At 55.7% G+C, this 24,104-nt stretch overlaps 3 protein-coding genes and 1 pseudogene across 3 annotated transcripts; 1 reads left to right on the top strand and 3 right to left on the bottom strand.

The window, feature by feature from the left end:
* Positions 1-139: 139 nt before the first annotated feature.
* Positions 140-5,059, bottom strand: LOC149285627 (mitogen-activated protein kinase 7-like). The gene is given in 7 exon segments (XM_089494932.1): positions 140-293; positions 481-608; positions 724-1,221; positions 1,223-1,647; positions 1,923-3,103; positions 4,584-4,749; positions 4,843-5,059. Coding segments are annotated over 7 exon segments (2,769 nt in total).
* LOC149285626 (zinc-binding protein A33-like) lies at positions 5,058-12,037 on the top strand. The gene is made up of 9 exons (XM_089495113.1): positions 5,058-5,081; positions 5,546-5,636; positions 7,071-7,152; positions 8,696-9,077; positions 9,489-9,584; positions 9,719-9,952; positions 11,174-11,196; positions 11,278-11,408; positions 11,493-12,037. The coding sequence occupies exons 1-9, from the start codon at positions 5,058-5,060 to the stop codon at positions 12,035-12,037; spliced, it is 1,608 nt and encodes a 535-aa protein (XP_089351239.1).
* Positions 12,038-12,958: 921 nt separating this feature from the next.
* Positions 12,959-17,543, bottom strand: LOC149285625 (microfibril-associated glycoprotein 4-like; annotated as a pseudogene).
* Positions 17,544-18,864: 1,321 nt separating this feature from the next.
* LOC149285624 (microfibril-associated glycoprotein 4-like) lies at positions 18,865-21,783 on the bottom strand. Its single transcript, XM_089495112.1, has 6 exons — positions 21,778-21,783; positions 21,255-21,342; positions 21,022-21,170; positions 20,724-20,820; positions 19,752-19,934; positions 18,865-19,112 (listed from the first exon to the last, which is right to left on the bottom strand). Exons 1-6 carry the CDS (start codon positions 21,781-21,783, stop codon positions 18,865-18,867), a joined length of 771 nt encoding a protein of 256 aa, XP_089351238.1.
* Positions 21,784-24,104: the final 2,321 nt, after the last annotated feature.

The raw sequence follows: 24,104 nt of genomic DNA, 5'->3' as shown, positions 1-24,104 counted from the left end.
ATCTGGGGTCCGTGTCTTACAGCGCATGCATACATATACGTCTACATTTCGCATATCTGCCCCGAGGCGGGCGAGCCGCCCCGGCCACAGCGAGGAGGCGTCCGGCCAAGAGGTCCGTGGCTGTGCTTGGCGAGACCCTTCAGGTGTCCTGCAAATCGGGGATGTCAGACAGGATCATGGGAGACCCCAGCTGCAGGTCCTCCTGAAGAGAAGCCATGTCTGCCGGGTTCATCCGGTGAACCTCCAGCCAATCTGCCAACAGCGAAGCCGAGAGAGGAGCGGAGTCCACCAGGCTGCGGAGCAAAAGAGAAACCGGTTTTACACGGAGCCACGCAGAAGGCCATTTCTGACCGGCAGCACAATGTCTGGCGGCAACACGGAAAGCTCACACTGACCAGGAGCGGGCAACATTAAACCGAGCTTCATCTTGGCAACGGGACAAGGAGTGACCCCCGGCCTCTGCCAGGGGCCGCTGCGTACCTCTCGCGGGTCTCGGCTGCCATTTCAAAGGACTGGTTCAGGAATTCCTCGAGGTCGAAGCCCACTCCGTAACCAGCTCCGCTGCCTTTGGGGGTGACGGAGAAGACGGGCGGGAGAAGGTCCTCCACCTGGAAAAATCACGAGATGACTTAGAACCTCACCAACCCGCATCTCGCTCATAGGAAGGCTATATATACGTCCGTACAGGCGACTGCCCTCCATCGCCGCACCCGCTGCACTAACCTGGGACTTGGAGAGCTGCTGCGTAACCTGATGGATGTCTGGAGACGTGGAGTCGGAAGGGTCGGCAGCGGTGAATGCAGACGGCCGGAGTGGGGTCACGCTGCAGGTCTTGTGTTCCTCCTCAGGTGGTCCGTTTGCCCCGCTGGGATACGCCGGTCCAGATGCTTCTTGTTCCAGGCTGGAGGGGTTGCGGAGGAAAATCGAAGGGTCCACAGCCAAAGCTTCTCCCTTGCTGTTGTCTGGGGCACGGCAGGCGTCTTGCGAGCATCTGGCCCAGGCTGGGTCAATCCTCGGAGGGACAGGAAAATTACTTTGTAAGACATGCCCCCCCCCCATAAACTTGACGTCGGCAGGCAGCTGGGCAGCTATCGCCGTGGACCCCGGCTTCATGTGGGGGGCCAGCACCATTGGAGTGATCTGGAATCCTGCAGATCCCGGAGGGACATAATGCACCAGGCTGGGGTTCAAGCACGTGGGCATGAACTGTATGCCGGGGTCCCACTGCGGGGGTGGGGATTGTCCCGTTCTGCCTGCCCCCAACCTCAGAAAGCGGGTTGATGTTGGCCACTCCGTAGACCGTCTGGGCAAGTGGCCGGGGTACCTGGCAGATGTCGGCAGCTTGCACCGGGCATGGCGCGTGCTTCTGCATGGCCGGTTTTTGATTGACAGGAGGAGGCTGCTGCTGCGTCTGGTCAATCATCCGAGTCCATCTCTCCAGCAGGTTCTTGTCGTTCTCGCTGAGCACCAGACCCCCAAAACCCTCCGACTTCTTTACCTCCCGGCGCTCCTTCTCTTTCTGCTTCTTTTCCCTCTCCCTGGCGCGCTCCTGGCGTCTCCTGCGCTTCTCCTCGCGCTCTCGCTGACGCTCCTGGGCAGTTATCGGCTTCTTCATGTCAGGAGCCTCAGGGACAGAACTCGATGCATCTGGAAGGAAGAGAGTGGAAAGCAAACAAGCGATCATTAAAGATGATTCAACGAGTACCTAACCCAGGACCCAAAGTCACCCCAAAAAATGTCCACACCATGTCATTTAAAGGGCATTTGGAGCCGCGGACCACTTGTCTAGCGTACATGCCGGTCATTCTGACGTTCACGTTTTTCTTCTCTCTGTCCTTTCTCGAGTCTCCTTCTCTCCCTCACCTCCTTCTCTCTCCCTATGAGACAGACACCTCTAGAGCATCGTCCTCACTCGCTCTTACCTTTGCACTTGTTCCGCAGAGCAGACTTCATTAGGGCAGCCTTCAGGGCCGCCTTGGTATCATCCGATATAGCTCCTTCCCTCTTTGGCACAGGCTCTGGATCCACCTTGACCACTGGTGCCTCATCCTTGACCTCCTGGTTTCCTGGCTGTGGCTCGGCGCTTTCCACCGGCGAGGTCAAATCAATGGTCTCCGGCTTGAGTTGAACCCTTGGAGAATCCATCGGGAAATCTGCTCTTTCCCTGGCAGAGTTGGCACTAGGCATATCCACATCCACCGCATGAGGAGGAGGTGGGAGCGGCGGCGACTGGAAGTCATCTTGCCGGATAACCCCTTCACCTACCGGCCCTTCCACGGCTGGCGTCAGCGCAGGTTTAAAGCTGATCTGCCGTCGGATACCCTCTCTCCTGCGGTGAAAACCGTCTATTTCGGCCACGATGGCTTCCTTGATCTGCTCCTTGGTGAGAACCAACTTATCGAAACCAAAGTCAAAGGCCGGCACGCATTCCGGCTCGTCGTCCGGGTCGTGGTACTTGGACAGGAAAGGATGGCGAAGGGCTTCTCGCACAGAGATTCGTTCCCGCGGGTCGAAGCGTAGCATTTTGGACAGAAGATCCAAGGCCTTGCGGTCTCCCTGCGGGAAGAGACTGCTCCAAGGCACTGGCTGGCGAGACGGCAGACTCTGGATGTAAGCCCTGACTCTCTCCGCCCCGATGGCCCGGATCACCTGACTCGAAGGGGTACCCAGCACGGTCATGATAAGCTGCAGCTGATGAATGTAGTTCTTCCCAGGAAACAGCTGCCGTCGCCCCAACATCTCAGCAAAGATGCAGCCGACGGACCACATGTCGATGGCCTGCGTGTACTCGTGGAGCGACAGCATGAGCTCCGGGGCGCGGTACCAGCGGGTCGCCACGTACTCCGTCATGAAGTACTTGTACTCGTCAGGCTTGGTGCAGAGTCCCCGCGCCATCCCAAAGTCCCCAATCTTCAGCTCGCAGTTCTCGTTGATAAGAAGGTTGCTGGGTTTGAGGTCTCGGTGAAGGACGTTGGCAGAGTGGATGTACTTCAGTCCGCGCAGGAGCTGGTACAGAAAGTAACGGGCGTGCTCCAGCGTGAGCGGCTGCGACGAGTGGATGATCTGGTGCAAGTCGCTCTCCATGAGGTCCAACACCACGTACCTGCCAGGGAAGAAGAGAGCAGCGGTCTGACAAGAGAGCGCACCTTCATACGAGGCAGCGGTCTGACAAGAGAGCGCATGTTCATACGAGGCAGCGGTCTGACAAGAGAGCGCACCTTCATATGAGGCAGCGGTCTGACAAGAGAGCGCACCTTCATACGAGGCAGCGGTCTGACAAGAGAGCGCATGTTCATACGAGGCAGCGGTCTGACAAGAGAGCGCACCTTCATACGAGGCAGCGGTCTAATAAAAGGGTCCCCTGGACTCGTGCCTCACCTCCATAATACTCGGAAAAGGCCCAAAGTTTACCAATAATGGCTAATTTCAGCTGAATTGTAGAAGCGAAGAAAGTCACAGTAATGTAATATGCGGCTGGCACCGTGTGGTAAGGAGTTAAGGAATGGGTACCCCATTTTTGGGGGACTTAAGCAATTAGTCCCACAAAGCTTGCATGGGCGATACAATCCTCGCCGGGGGATCTCTTTAGCAGCAGTCCTGTGTAGTTCTTTTGTTTGGTTCTCACTGTTTGAATTTATTATATAAGGATTTCAGTGCCAGGAGCTCTTTTAGACGCTCTGAGGAAGCCTATTTAGTAGGTGAAACGCGTTTGTGTTATTTTTATTGACTTTTTAATGGTTTTTAACCAGAAAGCTGAAAATAAATAAGTTTTTTTTAAAAAACCATTCTTTTCTGCTCCTGGTATCCTTTTAATGTTTTAAACACGCAAGTTTATATCCTGGGTGGGGATCATTCCACCTACGCCAGAAGGTATATTGTGGTCATATTGGGAGTATATAGTGAACTGTTTTTATTTGTTTTATGCATTTTATTATACAGAAAGCACTCTGCCTATTTCTGTTTAACTCTTTATGTGCACCTTATCCTGAGAACCAAACAAAAGAACTACACAGGACTGCTGCTAAAGAGATCCCCCGGCGAGGATTGTATCGCCCATGCAAGTTTTGTGGGACTAATTGCTTAAGTCCCCAAAAAATGCGAGTACCCATTCCTTAACTCCTTACCACACGGTGCCAGCCACATATTACATTACTGTGACTTTCTTCTCCTCTATGCCTCCACTATCTCCTGTGACCTCCACGTTATTTACCAAGCCAAGAAGAGGAAACCTCGGCGAGTGGGCTGCTGCTATTTATAGGACTATTTATTTTATTGCTGTTTTTATTGCTCTTAACGCTTTTACCTTCCTATTTTTTGCTGAATTGTAGAAGCATCTGCAGTCGCAGGAAGTGCTCGAGACAGCGAGCGCAACGTTAATTTGCTTCCCCTTACGTGCTGGACAGCTACCGTGGACAGCTTTTCATCGTGCCTACAAATAATATCTACATATTCCACTTACGCAGGACACGGAAAGCTCCCACACAAAGCGACGACAACGCACAGCGGAGTCACGCGATTAAAGCTCCCCCCGGAAACGCGCCGTCTGCAGAACGAGCCGCCGAGGCCGCCGACCGGAGACTTACACGGATTTAAAGTCCGCGAAGGGCAGCGACGGCTTCAGGATGTCTTTGATGGCGATGACGTTGTCGTGTTTGAAGTGTTTGAGGATCTTCAGCTCCCGCAGGGTGCGCTTGGCGTTCGTCACGACGTCGAAGGCATTGGGGATCTTCTTAATGGCGACCCTTTGCCCTGAGAATATCGGAACGGCCGTTAACATTCATTGGAGTCTCTCCAGGGGTAGATACAGGGGGGGCAGATACACGGGGGGCAGACATGTCTCACCGGTGCCTTTCCGCCGGGCCGACGACACCACGCCGTACGCTCCGGTGCCAATGGTTTCGATGATCTCATACTCGTCGCCCACCTCGAAGTTGACGTCGAAGGATCGCTCTTTGAGGATGGCGAGGTTCTTGGCCGCGGTGGAGGAGCAGCGAGGGGGTTCTAGCTTGGTGCCGGCCGGCGCCTCCTCTTCACCCGACGGCTTTCTCGGCTCCGCCATGGCTTCCTACAACGAGATCCGGGTGACCGGCTGCCGACTTTTACCCGCCTTATAGGTTACTAATTAACATGTTTTTGCCCCAATTAGGTTTATGAGGTGCATGGGGGGGGCTGAGCAAAATCACACGTATGTTCTAAACCCGGAACAGGTAACAGCTCAGGCAGACCCCAGGTGTGTTAATATACCCCAGGGCAGGGCAGATAGGCACCATGCAGGGGTGGGGCAGCAGGTGAGATAGACCCTGGGCATTGGGCTGGTTTGGGGTAATGTCCTAGGCAGGGGTAGCAAGGCAGAAGGGATATGGGTAGGGCTGAAATACCCAGAGGAGCCAGGCAGGGTTTGTAAATACCCTGGGCTAGTATCTGCCCCAGCTTATGGGGGAGTATCCCCCACCCTCGCTGCTTAAGCACAGGTGAGCCAATGACCAGGTAGCTGGATCCTAGCTATGGCCTGGGCTGCCAATAGCTGCCTTTAACCCTCCCATAGCTGGGTGTAACCCTTGACCCGGAAGTGGAGCGCAGCGTCCCCTTTAAGAGCGGTTACCAGGCGGCTGACCCGCAGCTGGGGATCCCCGGATGTTCGGCGGCACGGAGGCGATGAGTGGGCGTCGTCAGGGAAGCCAATGCAACTGATCCAATCGGAGCACACATAGGAGGGGAAAAGTTAAATGGCGGCAAAATTCGCCAATCAAACCGGGGGTGGGCGTAGCTCAGTGGGCGGTACCGACCCCGCAACGCGCGGCCCGGCTCATTAACCCCATGATTGCCACACAGGAATGGAATGCTAACGAGAGCCGGCTTCACTCACTGGGGAGGACAAGCTCTGTGTGTGTGTGTGTGTGTGTGTGTGTGTGTGTGTGTGTGTGTGTGTGTGTGTGTGTGTGTGTGTGTGTGTGTGTGTGTGTGTGTGTGTGTGTGTGTGTGTGTGTGTGTGTGTGTGTGTGTGTGTGTGTGTGTGTGTGTCTGTGACTCACTCACTGTGTATTGCTGTGTGTGTGCCAGTGACTGTATGTGTATTGCCGTGTGTCTCCACGTTTGTGTGTGATGCGGTGTGTGTCATTGTGTGTGGTGTCACCGCGTTTGCCATTGTGTGAATAAAGGACACAGCCTGACTATCCTTGTTACTGTGGCAACTTATTATAATTTATGATTATTTATTAACAGCCCTGCGCACAGGGGCTTACAATCTATTTCTGTTATTATTTCTAATAATTAATAATAGTGATGATGTCGTTGCACAGAATGGCTCCTCTTGGTGTTTATCACATGGAGCCCTCACATATGACATCAGATCACAGGTTCCGCCCTCCTCTGGGGAGGGCTGCCCCTAATAGGCCAATCAGACCCTAGTAAATCAGCTCCTCCAAACCTGTCCTGGCAGAGGCAGTGTTACATGTGTCTGTGTCACGGAATGAGTTGTTAGCGTGTCTGTCCGTGTCATAGAACGAGCTGTTAACATGTCTGTCTGTGTCACGCAATGCGCTGTTAGCGTGTCTATCTGTGTGTGATTCCGTTACCGCGTTGTTACATTTTTGTTACTGTGTATCCGTATCTCATTATCATACAGGTCAAGTTCACATCTAACCAATCCTGCCCCGTATAACACCAATAACCCCTCCCTATAACCACTATTACTCTGTATACCCCTCCTATTACTCTATACCCCTCCCTATAACCCCTATTACTCCGTATACCCCTCCTATTACTCTGTATACCCCTCCCTATAACACCTATTACTCCGTATACCCCTCCTATTACTCCGTATACCCCTCCCTATAACACCTATTACTCCGTATACCCCTCCCTATTACTCCATATCACTCCTCCTATTGCTCCATTAAACCTGCCCTATAACCCCTCCCATTTCTCAGTATAGGGTGGGGTGCTGTATGTATTGCTCCTATAGGAATGAGTATGGGGTGCCTGTGTATAGGGGCTGCCCCTATGGAATATGTACGCTCAGGGTATGTGGTGCTGCCCCCTCTTACACTTTGTCTCCTGTGTGCTTGTAGGTACTGCCCCGACCCCGGGGTATCAGGAAGCCGATACACAACAGTTTCAGCGCCCCTTTCAAGAATTGATCGATATGGAGGGGTAAGTGACTGATGACTTGAGTGTGGTCCAGGTGAAGGAGGGGTATTTGGCAGGGGAGGGGGCAGCACAGTACCGACACCGACCAATGGGGTAAAGAATGCGCAATGACATCATTGACACTAGGTGATAGCATCTGCCCCAGGTGGTAGTTTACATGCAATAGATGGCAGTTTCTGCCCCAGGTGGTAGGGTACATGCGGTAGGTGGCAGTTTCTGCCCCAGGTGGTAGTTTATATGCAGTAGATGAGTTTCTGCCCCAGGCGGTAGGGTACATGCGGTAGATGGCAGTTTCTGCCCCAGGTGGTAGGGTACATGCGGTAGATGGCAGTTTCTGCCCCAGGTGGTAGGGTACATGCGGTAGATGGCAGTTTCTGCCCCAGGTGGTAGGGTACATGCGGTAGATGGCAGTTTCTGCCCCAGGCGGTAGGGTACATGCGGTAGATGGCAGTTTCTGCCCCAGGCGGTAGGGTACATGCGGTAGATGGCAGTTTCTGCCCCAGGCGGTAGGGTATATTGTGTTTTCTACCCCTGTACACGTGCTCTGAGCCCCATTTTCTGTTAACCCTGTGGGGTAATATCACACTGGGAAGTGGTGTAACTCCTCCGAGTAACTTGCCCCCCCCGCCTGTTCCATCTCACTAACCCCCCCCCCCCTTACAGTTGGTATAACCCGATCCCTTCTACCCCGAGTCATTTAATGCCTTTGTTCTCGTCTCCTGCCCCTTCCTACCTTAATGCCCCTCCCCGATCCCTCCTTAAAGCTGATTTACCCGCAGCCGGGGCCCTGCATGTCACGGCGCCTGGAAGATAAAGGGTTAAGCAGGGGCACGTGGGATCATATAGTGCGCTTTTACTTGCCCCCTCCCCCCCACCCGCATTTTTCCCTTTTCTCCTCCATTGCCCTTGTTTACCCTCCCCCTCCATTCTCTTCCCCTCCCTTCCACTACCCCTCCCTCCTGCACCCCCTCCCCTTCTCCCCCCTCTCATTCTCTTTGCTCCCCCCGCCTCCCTCCTCTTTTTATCTCCTCCCCACCGTCCTCCGCCCTCCTCCCTCCCTCTGCAGCTTAGAGAGAGACAGACAGACGCATGAGAGAGAGAGGCAGGGTGGAGAGAGAGAGTGCGAGACAGCCAAGGAGGAGGGCAGGGGTCAGAGTGCCACAGAGACAGCTCGAAATTAGAGACACAGTACAGAGACTGCTCCCATAGGGTAATGGATGGAGAAGAGCAAAAGAGACAGCCAGGGGAGCCCACTGCATAGACAAGGGAATCAGAGAGACGCTCCCTGTAAAAAGAGAGTGTGAGGGCGCTCACAGAGAGTGCGGTGTGAGGGAGAGAGCCAGGAGGGGGCGCTCGCAGAGAGTGTAGTGTGAGGGAGAGAGCCAGGAGAGGGCGCTCACAGGCTGAGGAGGTGAAACAGACTTAAAGAGACAGCTTTCTATGTTAGTAAGAGACTGCGCATTTAAAGAGACTGTTTAGTGGCGGGAGACCGCAGGGAGGGACTGTGATTGACACTAAAAGGTGAGACGGAACTTTTTGTGGCCAGACAGGTGTGGCAGTCCGAGTTGCCCCCCATGGCGTCCAGTCCGCCAGCCCCTCTGCCCCTGCTGCCGTCGCTGAGCTGCGCTCTGTGCCGCGATGTGCCCCGGGACCCGGTCACCCTGGCGTGTGGTCACTGCCTGTGCAGGGGGTGCTTGGAGAGGGCGTGGAGAGGCCAGGAGAACTACCCCACCTGCCCCAAGTGCCGGCCGGCCCAAGTGCAGCCCCCCGACGGGGTCCAGAGGGGTGCGTGCGCAGAACACGGAGAGAAGCTGCAGTTCTACTCCCCGCAGGAGGGCAGAATGCTGTGCACCCGATGCCCGGGGTCGGCGGAGCAGCACGCCGCGCACGCGCTGGTCCCCATACAGGAGGCCGTGGGAGGCTACAAGGTGAGAACGCAAAGCGACACGCGATGGGTGCAGGTACCGCCCCCCTAGGGGTAACACAAGGACAGGGGGCAAAATAGAAGATGAGGCTTCGTTCCGAGTGGGAGTCGGATGGAGGCGTGAGACCAGGTAGAGGCCGACAGGGGGATATTACAGGTCGAATGGTGGCGCGGTGCCGGGGAGAGGCCCAATGGTGGCGCGGTGCCGGGGAGAGGCCCAATGGTGGCGCGGTGCCTGGGAGAGGCCCAATGGTGGCGCGGTGCCGGGCAGAGGCCCAATGTACTCAGACTGGCTGGGTTTCTGAAGGAGAGACCTCTGAGGTGTCAGAAGCCGTCCTGTAACTTCACATCTCTTATTTTTGTGGCAGCGTCCATGCGCAGCTTCATGCCTCTGTCTCTCTCTTTGCCCCCGTAGGACGAGCTGATCTCCGCCATTGCTCCGCTGGAGTCCCGCCTGAAGGAGCTGCAGCAGATGCAGTGCGCGCAGGAACAGATGATCGCGCAGCACCGGGTATGTCACGGCCAAACCTCTAGGAGCCGACCTGCGCAGGACAAGCGGAATCGTACGGGTCGTGGCACGGTCCGAGCGCGGCTGCTGGGCGTCCGTGGCGGGCGGTGATCACCCTGTTCTCTCGTAACCTTCAGGGCAACCTGCTGAGCACCAAGCACCAGGTCAGCGTGGAGTTTGAGAAGCTGCACCAGTTCCTGCGCGAGAGGGAGGAGCGGCTGCTGCGGGAGCTTCAGCAGGAGGGAGACCTCATCCTGGCCGAGATGGAGGAGAGTCTGAGCAAAATCAAGCAGAACTGCCAGGGGATCCTGCAGACCATCAGCACCACGCAGCCCCGGCTGTACGAGCAGGACCCCATCTCCTTCCTCACCGTGAGTACCGGGGGACCCCATCTCCTTCCTCACCGTGAGTACCGGGGGACCCCGTCTCCTTCCTCACCGTGAGTACCGGGGGACCCCCTCTCCTCCCTCACCGTGAGTACCGGGGGACCCCATCTCCTTCCTCACCGTGAGTACCGGGGGACCCCCTCTCCTCCCTCACCGTGAGTACCGGGGGACCCCATCTCCTTCCTCACCGTGAGTACCGGGGGACCCCATCTCCTTCCTCACCGTGAGTACCGGGGGACCCCATCTCCTTCCTCACCGTGAGTACCGGGGGACCCCGTCTCCTTCCTCACCGTGAGTACCGGGGGACCCCGTCTCCTTCCTCACCGTGAGTACCGGGGGACCCCGTCTCCTTCCTCACCGTGAGTACCGGGGGACCCCGTCTCCTTCCTCACCGTGAGTACCGGGGGACCCCGTCTCCTTCCTCACCGTGAGTACCGGGGGACCCCGTCTCCTCCCTCACCGCGAGTACCGGGGGACCCCGTCTCCTCCCTCACCGCGAGTACCGGGGGACCCCGTCTCCTTCCTCACCGTGAGTACCGGGGGACCCCGTCTCCTTCCTCACCGTGAGTACCGGGGGACCCCGTCTCCTTCCTCACCGTGAGTACCGGGGGACCCCGTCTCCTTCCTCACCGTGAGTACCGGGGGACCCCGTCTCCTCCCTCACCGCGAGTACCGGGGGGCCCCGTCTCCTCCCTCACCGCGAGTACCGGGGGACCCGTCTCCTTCCTCACCGTGAGTACCGGGGGACCCCCTCTCCTCCCTCACCACGGGGCCCGTCTCCTCCCTCACGGCGAGAACCGGGGGACCCCCTCTCCTCCCTCACCGTGAGTACCGGGGGACCCCCTCTCCTCCCTCACCGTGAGTACCGGGGGACCCCCCTCTCCTCCCTCACCGTGAGTACCGGGGGACCCCATCTCCTTTTTCACCGTGAGTACCGGGGGGACCCCGTCTCCTCCCTCACCGCGGGGCCCCGTCTCCTCCCTCACCGCGGGGCCCCGTCTCCTCCCTCACCGTGAGTACCGGGGGACCCCGTCTCCTCCCTCACGGCGAGTACCGGGGGGCCCCGTCTCCTTATTCCCCGCTGTCGGTACCGAGCCACGTACCGCAGCCGTTCCTTTACTGTAAAACGGCAGCTGATAGAGGGGGACCACGAGGGCCAAACTCCGCACGGCCGCCCGATCTAACGCTCCTCTCTCTCTCTTCCAGGATATCAAGTCTTGTATGGAGATGTAAGTATCTGCCGTGGGGCAATCGCGTCTCCCTGCGCCGAGCGGCGGCCTCTTTAACCCTTTCGTGTCCCCCTTTCTCAGATGTTACAGTGGATACAGGGATGGCTTCCCAGCGCAGAACGTCGTGGCTCCCAGAGATTTCGGGTACGGCGGCGTGAAGGATCTGATTCAATACACGGCGTGGAAAGATATGAAGTCTTACATCAGCCCAGGTAAGGGGCAAAACTGTGGCTGTCCACGTGGGGGGAGGTTACGTGGTTTGTACCACCCTGTTGTTGACACGCGTGTCCTTCCAGCCCTGCCCAACATAATCATGGATCCCAGCACCGCCCACCTTAACCTCATCCTGTCCGACGACCTCACGTCTGTCAGATACAGCGACACCAAGCAGTCTCTGCCCGAGAACCCGCGCCGCTTCGACTACTGCTGCTGCGTCCTGGGCACCGAGGGCTTCTCCTCCGGCCGCCACTACTGGGCCGTGGAAGTTGGAAACAAGACCAAGTGGAACCTCGGCGTGGCCAAGGAGTCGGTGAACAGGCGCGGCGGCATCACCCTGTCCCCGGAGAACGGCTTCTGGATCCTGTGGCTGAGGAACGGACACGAGTTCAAGGCTCTGGACGTCCCGTACCGGGCCCTCACCCTGCGGAGCAAACCCCAGAGGGTGGGGATCCTGCTGGACCACGAAGGGGGCCTGCTGTCCTTCTACAACGCCGACGACATGTCCCACATCTACACCTTCGTGACCTCCTTCACCGAGACCGTCTACCCCTACTTCTGCCCCTGCCTCAACGACTCCGGGAAGAACGGGGGGCCCTTGAAAGTCCTGCACCACATCCCTTAAGGTGTCAGAGGGGGGAGAGGATAACATTAAGGCACTACGGCCCCCCAAATCCACGGCCTTGCACCGTTCAGCGGATCGTGGACTGGTCAGGGGCAATTTTTTTTAAAAAAAAGTGATTTTGTTTCAATACCCCCCCCCCCCCCCCGGATCGTTCTCCTCGTCCCACCGGTGGAACATCAGAACATCGGGGGTCCGTTTTTTATTTGGAGGGGGCCCTTTTACTTAATGCAAAGGCACTGTCTCTTTAAGTGGGCGGGGGGATGGGCGTGGCCATTATCTTACCTTCTATTCCAATAAACATTTAACTGGATTCAGACGGCAGCCACGTTTCTGGACGCGCGTTTGTTGTAATGTAGATAGCGTCGGGGTCTGGAGGGGTGGAGAAAAAACGCGGGCGGAATCTAACGCTAGAGGGTCAGAGGCTGAGAGGGAACGGAAGGGAGTTTTACTTTACTGAGAGGGCGGTAGATAAGTGGAAGAGCCTCCCAGCAGAGGTGGTAGAGGGTAATACAGTGAGGGGATTAAACATGCATGGGATAGACATACAGCTCCTGAATCTAAGACGAGACCAACGACTGATTGAGGTTTGAGTCGTTACAGCAGGAGAAACGGGCGACTAGACGGGGGACGATCTGCGGGGAGGGTCTGGGGTTGTATGTAACGTTGGATGCCACGAGGTGTCGCCCCCTATCATTTGTGTATTAAGGACGGGTCGATTGTTCCCACACCGTGTTGCAAATAAAAAGCGTTTTATTGATCTCCAGGCCGCGCATGCGCAGTATATACCCCCGGGGGGTGCGGAAACTACCGGCCCCTCACCCGTTATTTCTTAAGATCGGCCGCCGTTGCTGGAGTGCGGATTCCTTCTCCGAATCTTCATTTGGCTTCCCTTCAGCGATTGAGGGAAGTCTATCCAGGTGTTCAGGAGAAGCTGGGGGCCACGGCGGCGCGGGGCGATGGGTAGCGGGCGTTGAGGGCGGCGTGGCTGCACCCCCCGCCGTGGTACCAGAAGCCGCCCCCCCAGTATTCTGCGCAGTTCTGGATGTCGCCGTCTCGGTCCCGGTCGTAGGTGGAGAAGCTCTGCCCGACGTGGAAGGTGAGCGCGTCTCCTGGGGAGAGAGACACGCCGGGCGGTCACGGAGTGGGTGGGATTCGGTGGCCCTCAGACCCCGTTAGGGCCGATCCCCGCCTCACCCTGCCCCCTCGTCGGTGAATCCCGCGACGTGGAGCCGGTACCCGTCGCTGTCCGGGTTTAAGGCGAGACGCGAGAGGCTGAAGTCGCCGTACTGAGCGGAGACTCTGCGGCCCTCGAAATCCTCCAACTCCACACGGAGCTCGTAGTCCCCGAGCATCGCCAGCGGTAAACGTTCTGCAGACCTGCGGGGCAAACAAGGATTAAAGCGGACCCCGGGGGGGGCAGATCACCCTCCGGGGCGAGTCCTGTGTATTAACCCCAGCGCTGTATACAGTAATATAACCCCCCAGCGCTGTATACAGTAATATAACCCCCACGCTGTATACAGTAATATAACCCCCCAGCGCTGTATACAGTAATATAACCCCCAGCGCTGTATACAGTAATATAACCCCCAGCGCTGTATACAGTAATATAACCCCCAGCGCTGTATACAGTAATATAACCCCCCAGCGCTGTATATAGTAATATAACCCCCCAGCGCTGTATACAGTAATATAACCCCCAGCGCTGTATACAGTAATATAACCCCCAGCGCTGTATATAGTAATATAACCCCCCAGCGCTGTATACAGTAATATAACCCCCAGCGCTGTATACAGTATATAACCCCCAGCGCTGTATACAGTAATATAACCCCCCAGAGCTGTATACAGTAATATAACCCCCAGTGCTGTATACAGTAATATAACCCCCAGCGCTGTATGCAGTAATATAACCCCCCAGCGCTGTATACAGTAATATAACCCCCAGCGCTGTATACAGTAATATAAACCCCCCAGCGCTGTATACAGTAATATAACCCCCCAGCCCTGTATACAGTAATATAACCCCCAGCACTGTATACAGTAATATAACCCCCAGCACTGTATACAGTAATATAACCCCCCAGCGCTGTATACAGTAATATAACCCCCAGCGCTGTATACAGTGATATAACCCCTCAGAGCTGTATACAGTAATATAACCCCCAGCGCTGTATACAGTAATATAACCCCCCGCGCTGTGTACAGTAATATAACCCCCAGGGCTGTATACAGTAATATAACCCCCCAGCGCTGTATACAGTAATATAACCCCAGCACTGTATACAGTAATATAACCCCCCAGCGCTGTATACAGGAATATAACCCCCAGCGCTGTATACAGTTATATAACCCCCCAGCGCTGTATACAGTAATATAACCCCCCAGCGCTGTATACAGTTATATAACCCCCAGCACTGTATACAGTAATATAACCCCCCAGTGCTGTATACAGTAATATAACCCCCCGCGCTGTGTACAGTAATATAACCCCCAGGGCTGTATACAGTAATATAACCCCCCAGCGCTGTATACAGTAATATAACCCCCCAGCGCTGTATACAGTAATATAACCCCAGCACTGTATACAGTAATATAACCCCCCAGCGCTGTATACAGGAATATAACCCCCAGCGCTGTATACAGTTATATAACCCCCAGCGCTGTATACAGTAATATAACCCCCCAGCGCTGTATACAGTTATATAACCCCCAGCACTGTATACAGTAATATAACCCCCAGTGCTGTATACAGTAATATAACCCCCCAGTGCTGTATACAGTAATATAATCCCCCAGCGCTGTATACAGTAATATAACCCCCCAGTGCTGTATACAGTGATATAACCCCCCCAGTGCTGTATACAGTAATATAACCCCCAGCGCTGTATACAGTAATATAACCCCCCCAGCGCTGTATACAGTAATATAACCCCCCAGTGCTGTATACAGTGATATAACCCCCCCCAGTGCTGTATACAGTGATATAACCCCCCCCAGTGCTGTATACACACACGTGGATAACACATAAATGGGGCATTACATTCTTGTTGCCCTGATGTATGAGTATTTAGTAAATAACGGGGGGGTTACCCAGCCAATACTCCCCGTCTGCGTTTCCGAACCCGTTGAGGTAATTCTTCCAATCTCGGTTAAAGTCCACGGAGCCGTTAAACCGCTTCTGTAAGACCTGCCACGGAGAGATGCCAGCGTTTACCGTGACCTCTAAAGCCCCAACACGCTTTACCCCAGCTCCAGAACCCACCAGATCCCTCAAAACTCCCACCAGCCACGAGTGATCCCTGTGTGGACCCTCACCGTCCAAGCCGTCCCATTGGTTGTCATATCGCAGTAGACGGGCAGAGGGTGCCGGGGCCCCTGCAGGTATATGAGGTACTCTCCATCCACGTGGAAGCCTCTCTCCCAAACATCCTGGCAGTCAAAAGGAAACCCCCCGCCGTTGGTGCTGTGCCGGTGGCCTGTGAAAAACACAACGTGGCTAAAAGTAAAGGCCCTGCCGGCGGCCCCACTATTGGAACCTCCAACCGTCTACAGATGTGGTGCTAGAGCCTGAGCCCCCGCGAGACGCCTCCACTATGTTCCTGTGTTCGGAAGGAATTGCGTGTGTTCCTCTTTAACTCCCGGGGGTGACGCTGTATGAGATTAAAGGAGCGCCCCCGCCCTATTTCCGTGTTAAATGGATATTGGAGGCCATCTTGCACGGACTCCAGTGTAGTTTTCGGCATACGGATCGGCGCAGGCGTTCTCTAGTTATTTGAGCTCTTTTATTCCATATAACTCCGCCCCCAGCTGCCTCTGCTGACCGCAGGGAGCGTACTCCGGTATGCTTCTTGCACGTGCTCAGTGGGAATCCCATATTAGAAAACTAGACTTGAGCTCCCATTCATGTGGATGGCCAGTAACACGTATGATACACTATCATGCATGCAATTGGCTACGGAAATGCCCCGGAGTCCGTGCGAAGCTTAGCAAACAGTAAATGGATCTTACCCACTGAATCGCGAGGGCTTCCTGGTAACTGATTGGCCGGATTCCCAGAGATCGGGAGAACGTGGCAGAGCAGGCACAGCACGAGGATCTAGGAGCAAGTTTAAGGACATGGGACACAGAGTGAGTACAGGGCAGAGGAGAGAAGGGCAGAGGAGAGAAAGACAGGGGCCACATTACCCTCATTGTTCTGCCCCCAGATCCAGCCGGTCGATGTCCTCTGTGAGTATTAGCCGTGGTGATATACTGTACATGTATATATAACCCCAGACGGAGGCATTTAGAGGAAGAACAGGCGGCTGAGAGTTTGGGGAAACCCAGAGAAGATCCATCCCATTAATCGAGTGTGAGCGTAACAAAAGCCTCACACTCCTGCCCCGTTATTATTACAATGGGGTAATTGTCACGCGGCGTTTACACGTGCAATTAGGTTTTTAATGAAATTGCCATTTGGTATCCTCCATGACACTGGGGGGGGTTGGTAGCTTCACGGGGAGACTGCATGAGCTTTTGGGTCTGGGGGGTGAGGCCGGTGCCTGCCGCGTGTCTCCTGCTTTAGATTTCATAAAAGTGACTGGAAGCCCACTGGCAGGGCACACAGCTGGAAGCCCACTGGCAGGGCACACAGCAGGAAGCCCACTGGCAGGGCACACAGCAGGAAGCCCACTGGCAGGGCACACGGGTGGAAGCCCACTGGCAGGGCACACAGCAGGAAGCCCACTGGCAGGGCACACGGCTGGAAGCCCAATGGCAGGGCACACAGTAGGAAGCCCACTGGCAGGGCACACAGCAGGAAGCCCACTGGCAGGGCACACGGCTGGAAGCCCACTGGCAGGGCACACGGCTGGAAGCCCACTGGCAGGGCACACGGCTGGAGCACGGCTTGGGTTCCTGTTAGCCTGCGTGTCCCAGACTCCTACCTGATCCGGCACCCGGTGTTGCTAAACATACATTAAGTTTTAGCAGTGGAATATATCCTGTGGGGGGGGCATACAATCTTTCCCCCATTTCTCAAATTTCTTATATTTTATTCCGTAAATATGAATAATTTGTGTGGCTATACTAAATAAATACAGAGTCCGGGGTGACAGGGTGGAATCCTGACACCCGTCCTGATGGAGGGGCCGCCGACTGACGTTAATGGACCCCCTACTGGCATCGTCGGGACTTCCTGCTGACGGCAGAGCGCATTCCCGGCCGCGTCCCGTTAGGTAGCCGGAGCCCACAAGTTCCCAGGTTTCCTCATCACCTTCTCCCACCGACCGTACCCTGCAGTTTCCCTCTTTGTTACCCCTCTCTATTTGCCCCCAGGAACAGCGAGACGCACCGAGACGGTTTGTGTTCCTCTTTTATTGTCCCCGTAGAGCAGAATCACAGAATGCAGCTGGCGTTGGCGGGAAAGTCCCCCGAGTTTCAGGGCGCGGAGAACGAAGGGGGTTTCCTCCGAATCCCGGGATTGTGGCTGAAAACCCCCCGTTACGGCAGAAACGTCATTCATTGATACGATTAGGATTAGCGGGATGTTCCGTGACGCTCTCGCCAGGCTGGGAGGGGGGTGATGGAGCCTGTAATGGGGCGCAATAGAGGTTGGGGTTGAATTTAGGGGTAATTTTTTGGCATCACTCAAATTTCTAGGCTCTGCATTCTGTGTATCAGCCTCTGTAACATGGTTCTAGGCTCTGCATTCTGTGCACCTGGCTCTGTAATGCAGTTCTAGGCTCTGCATTGTGTGTACTCCCACCCCTATCTGCCTGAGGCTGATGGACGAGCTCGGAACCCCTTCTTTTTCCTGTTCCTGACAGGTTGATGGATTCGTTTTTGTGTTCTGTGCCATTAAAGCAGGACCCGGGGACAGGAACCACGACTTCTAGGGACTGACCCCAGAAATCTGTGCCTGTTTGTCGTGATTGATCTGAGTCCCGACGCATTATCCTCCAAGATCCGCAGCGACGTTCTTGTTATTTTACCGCTTAAAACACTCGTTGTTTGGGAAGAACCGGCCTGAGGGATCCGGCACTGGCCGGGGTGATCGCGGTATTTTGGATGAGCTTCTTACCCGTCTCCCTTCTCTATCCCACTCTTCCAGGCCTTTCCCTTCCCTCGACTCATCACCCCTGCAGCCAGCGCATGTTGGAAGATGAATGAACGTTCTAGATGGACAGGAACCATCCGCCTGGATCACCCATAATGGACCTTTGGAGCCAGCGCCTGGATGTTGGTTCTACCGTTAAAATGATTTTTACTGTTAGTCGTGGCCTCCATTCCAATCGAGGCTGCAGGTAACGGGTTTGGCTCTGGGGGAGCAGGGTTCTAGAGGCCACAGGTAATGGGTTTGGATCTGGAGAACAGGGTTCTAGAGTCAGCAGTTGTAAGGAAATGAGGTGGAGAACAGACAGGTTTTGGCCGTGAGATACAATGAATCGCTGGCGTTATGTCTTAACGATTGCTTTTCAATTACTTAGTGGAGTTCAGTCCTGGTTTTGCCCCCGGTATAGAACCCCCCCCAGGTCAGGTAGATGCCCCGGGCCGAGGAGGCCGCAGATCACGTGACCACACCCCACGGTTACGCCGCGGCAAACTCTACAGAATGGGTGAAAACACAACAAGTCATGGTGAAGACAAACATTATATTTAAAAAAGGACGTTTGGCCGGAGACGTCGGGATATAAGCCGCCGGCCGATCAGCGAGTGAGGTTCTAGAAGGTTCTTGTGGAGGACACCACAGATCAGAGGCTACACGATGCTGAGTAACAGGACAGGACAGGTATAGTGTGAGGAAGGTCGTCATTCTAGCGGCTCGGCCAGATCGCGCGGACAGGTCACACTCGGCGAATCTTCATTTCCGTTGACTTCAGAGAGTAGTAGAAACCCTTCCAGGGCGACCAGATGACGCCGCTGGCGTATGACAGGTGGACACCACCCAGGTACGGCCCGTTCAGGTTGGCCTGATGGCAGGATTTAAACCAGAAGCCGCCAGACGACAGGGCTGCGCAGTTCTGGGGGTACGTGTCCTGGTCTCTGTCCAGGGTGGAAAACTTCATCCCGTTGTGATAGGAAAGAGCATCGCCTGAGAAGGAAGCGCAGGTCGGGGTTAACGCTTCGCATGAGCTGGGGCTGTGCGGGCTCGTGGCCCTCGGCTCCTGACTACTCCGGAACTATCGACACCCAGACCCTGCCGGCAGATCGGCCCCCATCCGGCCCCCGTCTAGTCGCCCGTTTCTCCTGCTGTAAAGACTCAAACCTTAATCAGTCGTTGGTCTCGTCTTAGATTCAGGAGCCGTATGTCTATCCCATGCATGTTTAATCCCCTCACTGTATTACCCTCTACCACCTCTGCTGGGAGGCTGCTCCACTTATCTACAACCCTCTCAGTAAAGTAAAACATTCCAGTTCAGCCTATGACTCTCTAGTGTTAGACTCTGGACTCTCCATCCCTCAAACCAGGGTCACGTGTTAGGGGCCCGTGCTGGGGTCCCGTGTTAGGGGCCCGTGCTGGGGTCCCGTGTTGGGAATTTGTGTCGGGGTCCCGTGTTGGGAATTTGTGTCGGGGTCCCGTGTTGGGGTCCCGTGTTGGGAATTTGTGTCGGGGTCCCGTGTTGGGGGTTTGTGTTGGGATCCCGTGTTGTGAATTCGTGTTGGGGTCCCGTGTTGTGAATTCGTGTTGGAGACCCGTGTTGGGGGCCGTGTCGGGGGCTCGGTGTCATACCTGCTCCGCCATCGACGAATCCCTCTACGAAGAAGGTGTATCCGTCCTCCTCGGGGTTAATGGCGTTCGGGGAGAGGGCGAAGTCGCTGTATTTGGCCGAGGCCGAGTTATTCTCGAAGTCCCCGAGGTCGACCCGCAGCTCGTATTTCCTCCTCAGGGTCAGGAGGTAAATGTTTTGCAGCCCTGGGGAGAGAGAAGAGACGAGGGGTCATCCAGACGAAAACGGTGACCGCCAGAGCCAGACCGGGGAGGAAAAACGGCAGCGGCTGCTAAACAATGCAGGCTCCTCCATGACGAGCACAGCGTGAGGATCTGCCACACGAGGGCCATGCAAGGGCCACGCGCCCCTCACCAACTGGCACGAGTCACACGGCCCTGGTGACCAACCGTGGCACCGGCTTACATGGAGAAACTGAGCCGCGGGGGGTTGTGCTGTTACCTTCAGGCCATGGGGGCCGAACTAAGTGGCCCCATCATCCTCTTTCCACCTGTAACTGGCATTAGTACACCTATTCTCACACACGTGTACACTCACACTAACACACATGTACGCTCACACTAACACACGTGTACGCTCACACTAACACACGTGTACACTCACACTAACACACACACTCTCCCTCCCGAACCCCTCTCTTACCCGCATTACCCCTTTACCTCTCTTTGGACCGACCCAGGCCACCCCCACCCCTCTTCGCAGTGAGGGCTGTAAAGCTCTGGAATTCACTCGCTATGGGTGGCTGCGGGTACTGGGGGGCTGTTAAGCTGGGTTGCGGGGCACCTGTGGCTCCCCCTCGCAGGATAAAAGCTGTGCAGTTAGGGGTACACGGAGCACACGGCGGGGGTACATGGGGTACACGGCGGGGGTACACGGGGCACACGGCGGGGGTACACGGGGCACACGGCGGGGGTACACGGGGCACACGGGGCACACGGCGGGGGTATTAAGCGTGGCACCAGAGGGTAACTCACCGAACCAGTACTCCCCGTCCGCGCGGCCGAAGCCCAGCTTGTAATCCGCCCAGCCGCGGAAAAACGTCAGGGAGCCGTTGAACCTCTTCTGGATCACCTACAAGGAGGGAGCGAATGCCGTGTCAGCCAGTGCGCTCGGCGCTGTACGCGCATGCCTGGAAATCATACGTGGGGGTAATAAGCCAAGGTCTGGGGTGGAATAACAGGTGAGCCGTATGGTTTGTACGAGCCGGCAGTGTCTCACGTGCTGGAGGTTTCCGAGCGTATGGCAGACGGTGTACTCGGCGCTGTAACTTACGGTCCACTTGCCGTCGTCAGTAGTCATGTCGCAGTACACCGGCACGGCGCTTTGCGGTCCGGCTGGGTAGATGACGTAAACCCCGCTGGCGTCCGATCCCATGGAGTACCAGTCGTCGCAGTCTGTGGGGTACGCCTCGCCCTCCTTATCTGGGGTAGAAGGAGAGTTTGGGGTCACTAAGGGGGTATTTGTCCCTTGAATCTGCCCCGTTTACCCCCCAGCCGCCGACTCACCGTCTTCCGCGTCTCCCCTGGAAACCTCACTCCACGCGGAGCCGCAGACGATGAGCAGAAGGGCCAAACGGCGGAGCCACGCGGGAGCCTGGAAGAGACCACACGTCAGAGACCCCCTCCGGCCCGCGGACCCCGGGGCACGTGGACCCCCTCCCCGCGACTTACACATTAAATATACCGCTAACATTTAACCCTTTCAAAGCCAGAAATACAGAGAATTTAATTTAAGATGAAACATGTTTGGGGGCCGCAGCCTGCCCGGTAACGGAATCTGCCCCAGCCTGCCCGGTAACGGAATCTGTCCCATCCTGCCCGGTAACGGAATCTGTCCCATCCTGCCCGGTAACGGAATCTGTCCCATCCTGCCCGGTAACGGAATCTGCCCCATCCTGCCCAGTAACGGAATCTGTCCCATCCTGCCCGGTAACGGAATCTGCCCCATCCTGCCCGGTAACGGAATCTGCCCCATCCTGCCTGGTAACGGAATCTGCCCCAGCCTTTTGGGGCCCCCGGCACTCCTTACCGTCATGTCTGCAGCCGGTACAGTGAGGCGGGTTCTGTGAGGTCCGGTATTTATACTTTCTCTCTCTCTCTCGGGCCCAACATGCCCCCCCCCGCTCTGTTAGTGATGGGGGGGAGCGTCTGGGGTGGGGAGGGGGGCCGCTGGACCACAAAGTGTTCACAGGATACAGGGTTATATGTGAGCGCTCGGCACACGCGTGTCCTGAACACATAACAGGATGAGCAGAGCTGGAAACCGGGGGGCAGAAAGAGAGGAAACGGGGGGAAATAGAGGGGCAGCAAGAGGAGAGAAGGGAGAGGCAGCAGAGAGGAGAGAATGGAGAGAAAGAGCAAGAGAGAGAGAGGGGAGAGAGAAGGGAGAGGCAGCAGAGAGGAGAGAATGGAGAGAAGGAGCAAGAAAGAGAGAGGGGAGAGAGAGAGGCAGATGACAGAAGGAGAGACAGAGAGAAAAGTGCGGCAGCAGATAGAAGGAGAGAGGAGAGAGCGAGGAAAGAGAAACGATGAGAAACGATGTGACAGAATGAAGAAAATGGAAAGTGATGGGGAAGAGAATGAAGGAGTGGAGAGAAAGGGGAGGAGGGAGGGGGATGGAGGGTCAGCTGGGGACGGGGGTCCGAATGGAGGGAGAAGGACGAGATGAGAACGAGGGATTCTGGGGAGAAAAAATAAAAGTTTTGGGCACGGAGAGAAATGGCGTAACTGGAGACGGAGGCCCGGGGCCCGTGGGGGTCTTTGGCCGTTTTGGGGCAGATTGGGCGGAGGGGCAGCTCCGGCAGAACGAGAATGAACTCTGCTTTCTATCAAACGCGTCCCACCACAACAGAGCGCCCGCCATAAATCACAGGTGACAGGCCTGGGGGGGCCCTGAGCCAGGAGGCGCCCCCGGGGACACAGGGCCTCCAGCAGCGCATGGCCGGGGACCTGCTGTTTCTGGGCACCGTTATCAATCATCTCTTTTTCTAGATTTATGTTAAAAACAATAAAAAAAAAATGCAGTAAATTTATTCAAAAGTGCAGAAAAATAATAAAATCGGTTAAATCAGTGAAATGAAACGATGGGAAAATTATTAGATCTACAAAATAATGATAAAAAATAATAATTAATAATGCTAATAAATAATAAAATAATGCAAATAAATAATAATAATTATAATAAAAAAGTTAATAATTGTCTCATGTTACCGTGGCATCACAGGGATTGTGTGATTGTTGCGCATGTTGGCGTGGAATGGCAGGGATTGTGTGATTGTTGCGCATGTTGCCGTGGAATGGCAGGGATTGTGTGATTGTTGCGCATGTTACCGTGGAATGGCAGGGATTGTGTGATTGTTGCGCATGTTGGCGTGGAATCGCAGGGATTGTGTGATTGTTGCGCATGTTGCCGTGGAATGGCAGGGATTGTGTGATTGTTGCGCATGTTGCCGTGGAATCGCAGGGATTGTGTGATTGTTGCGCATGTTGCCGTGGAATGGCAGGGATTGTGTGATTGTTGCGCATGTTGGCGTGGAATGGCAGGGATTGTGTGATTGTTGCGCATGTTGGCGTGGAATGGCAGGGATTGTGTGATTGTTGCGCATGTTGCCGGGGGCAGGGGGAGGAAATCGCTGGCTTTTGTTACCCCGCTCACCTGTTTCCGCCCGTCACATTTTAATGGCTTCTCTTATCTGCTGAGCTCAGCAATCCTCAGCCCTTTACTGAACGATCCCGGCGGACACCTGCGAGCCCAGAGATACTGACCGGGGGGCCGGGGGCCAAACAGGATGTTAGTTGAAAAGGCTGAAACTGCGAGAGAGGGAATGGGCTGCAGGATAGGTAGGATGCGATGTGCTGCAGGCTGGGAAGTATGCGAGTGCTGCAGGCTGGGAAGGATGCGATGTGCTGCAGGCTGGGAAGGATGCGATGTGCTGCAGGCTGGGTAAGGATGCGATGTGCTGCAGGCTGGGTAAGGACGCGATGTTCTGCAGGCTGGGTAAGGACGCGATGTGCTGAAGACTGGGTGAGGACGCGATGTGCTGCAGGCTGGGTGAGGATGCGATGTGCTGCAGGCTGGGAAGGATGCGATGTGCTGCAGGCTGGGAAGGATGCGATGTGCTGCAGGCTGGGAAGGATGCGATGTGCTGCAGACTGGGAAGGATGCGATGTGCTGCAGGCTGGGTAAGGGCGCGATGTGCTGCAGGCTGGGAAGGATGCGATGTGCTGCAGGCTGGGAAGGATGCGATGTGCTGCAAGCTGGGTAAGGTCGCGATGTGCTGCAGGCTGGGCTAGGACGTGATGTGCTGCAGGCTGGGTAAGGACACGATGTGCTGCAGGCTGGGTAAGGATGCGATG

This window comes from Sceloporus occidentalis, unplaced genomic scaffold (assembly GCF_023333645.1).
Source record: "Sceloporus occidentalis isolate IW3139 unplaced genomic scaffold, rSceOcc1.0.p SCAF_76, whole genome shotgun sequence".
Lineage (NCBI taxonomy): Eukaryota > Metazoa > Chordata > Lepidosauria > Squamata > Phrynosomatidae > Sceloporus > Sceloporus occidentalis.
The sequence above is the reverse complement of the archived record's forward strand: the minus strand, read 5'-3'. Positions and strand labels throughout refer to the sequence as shown.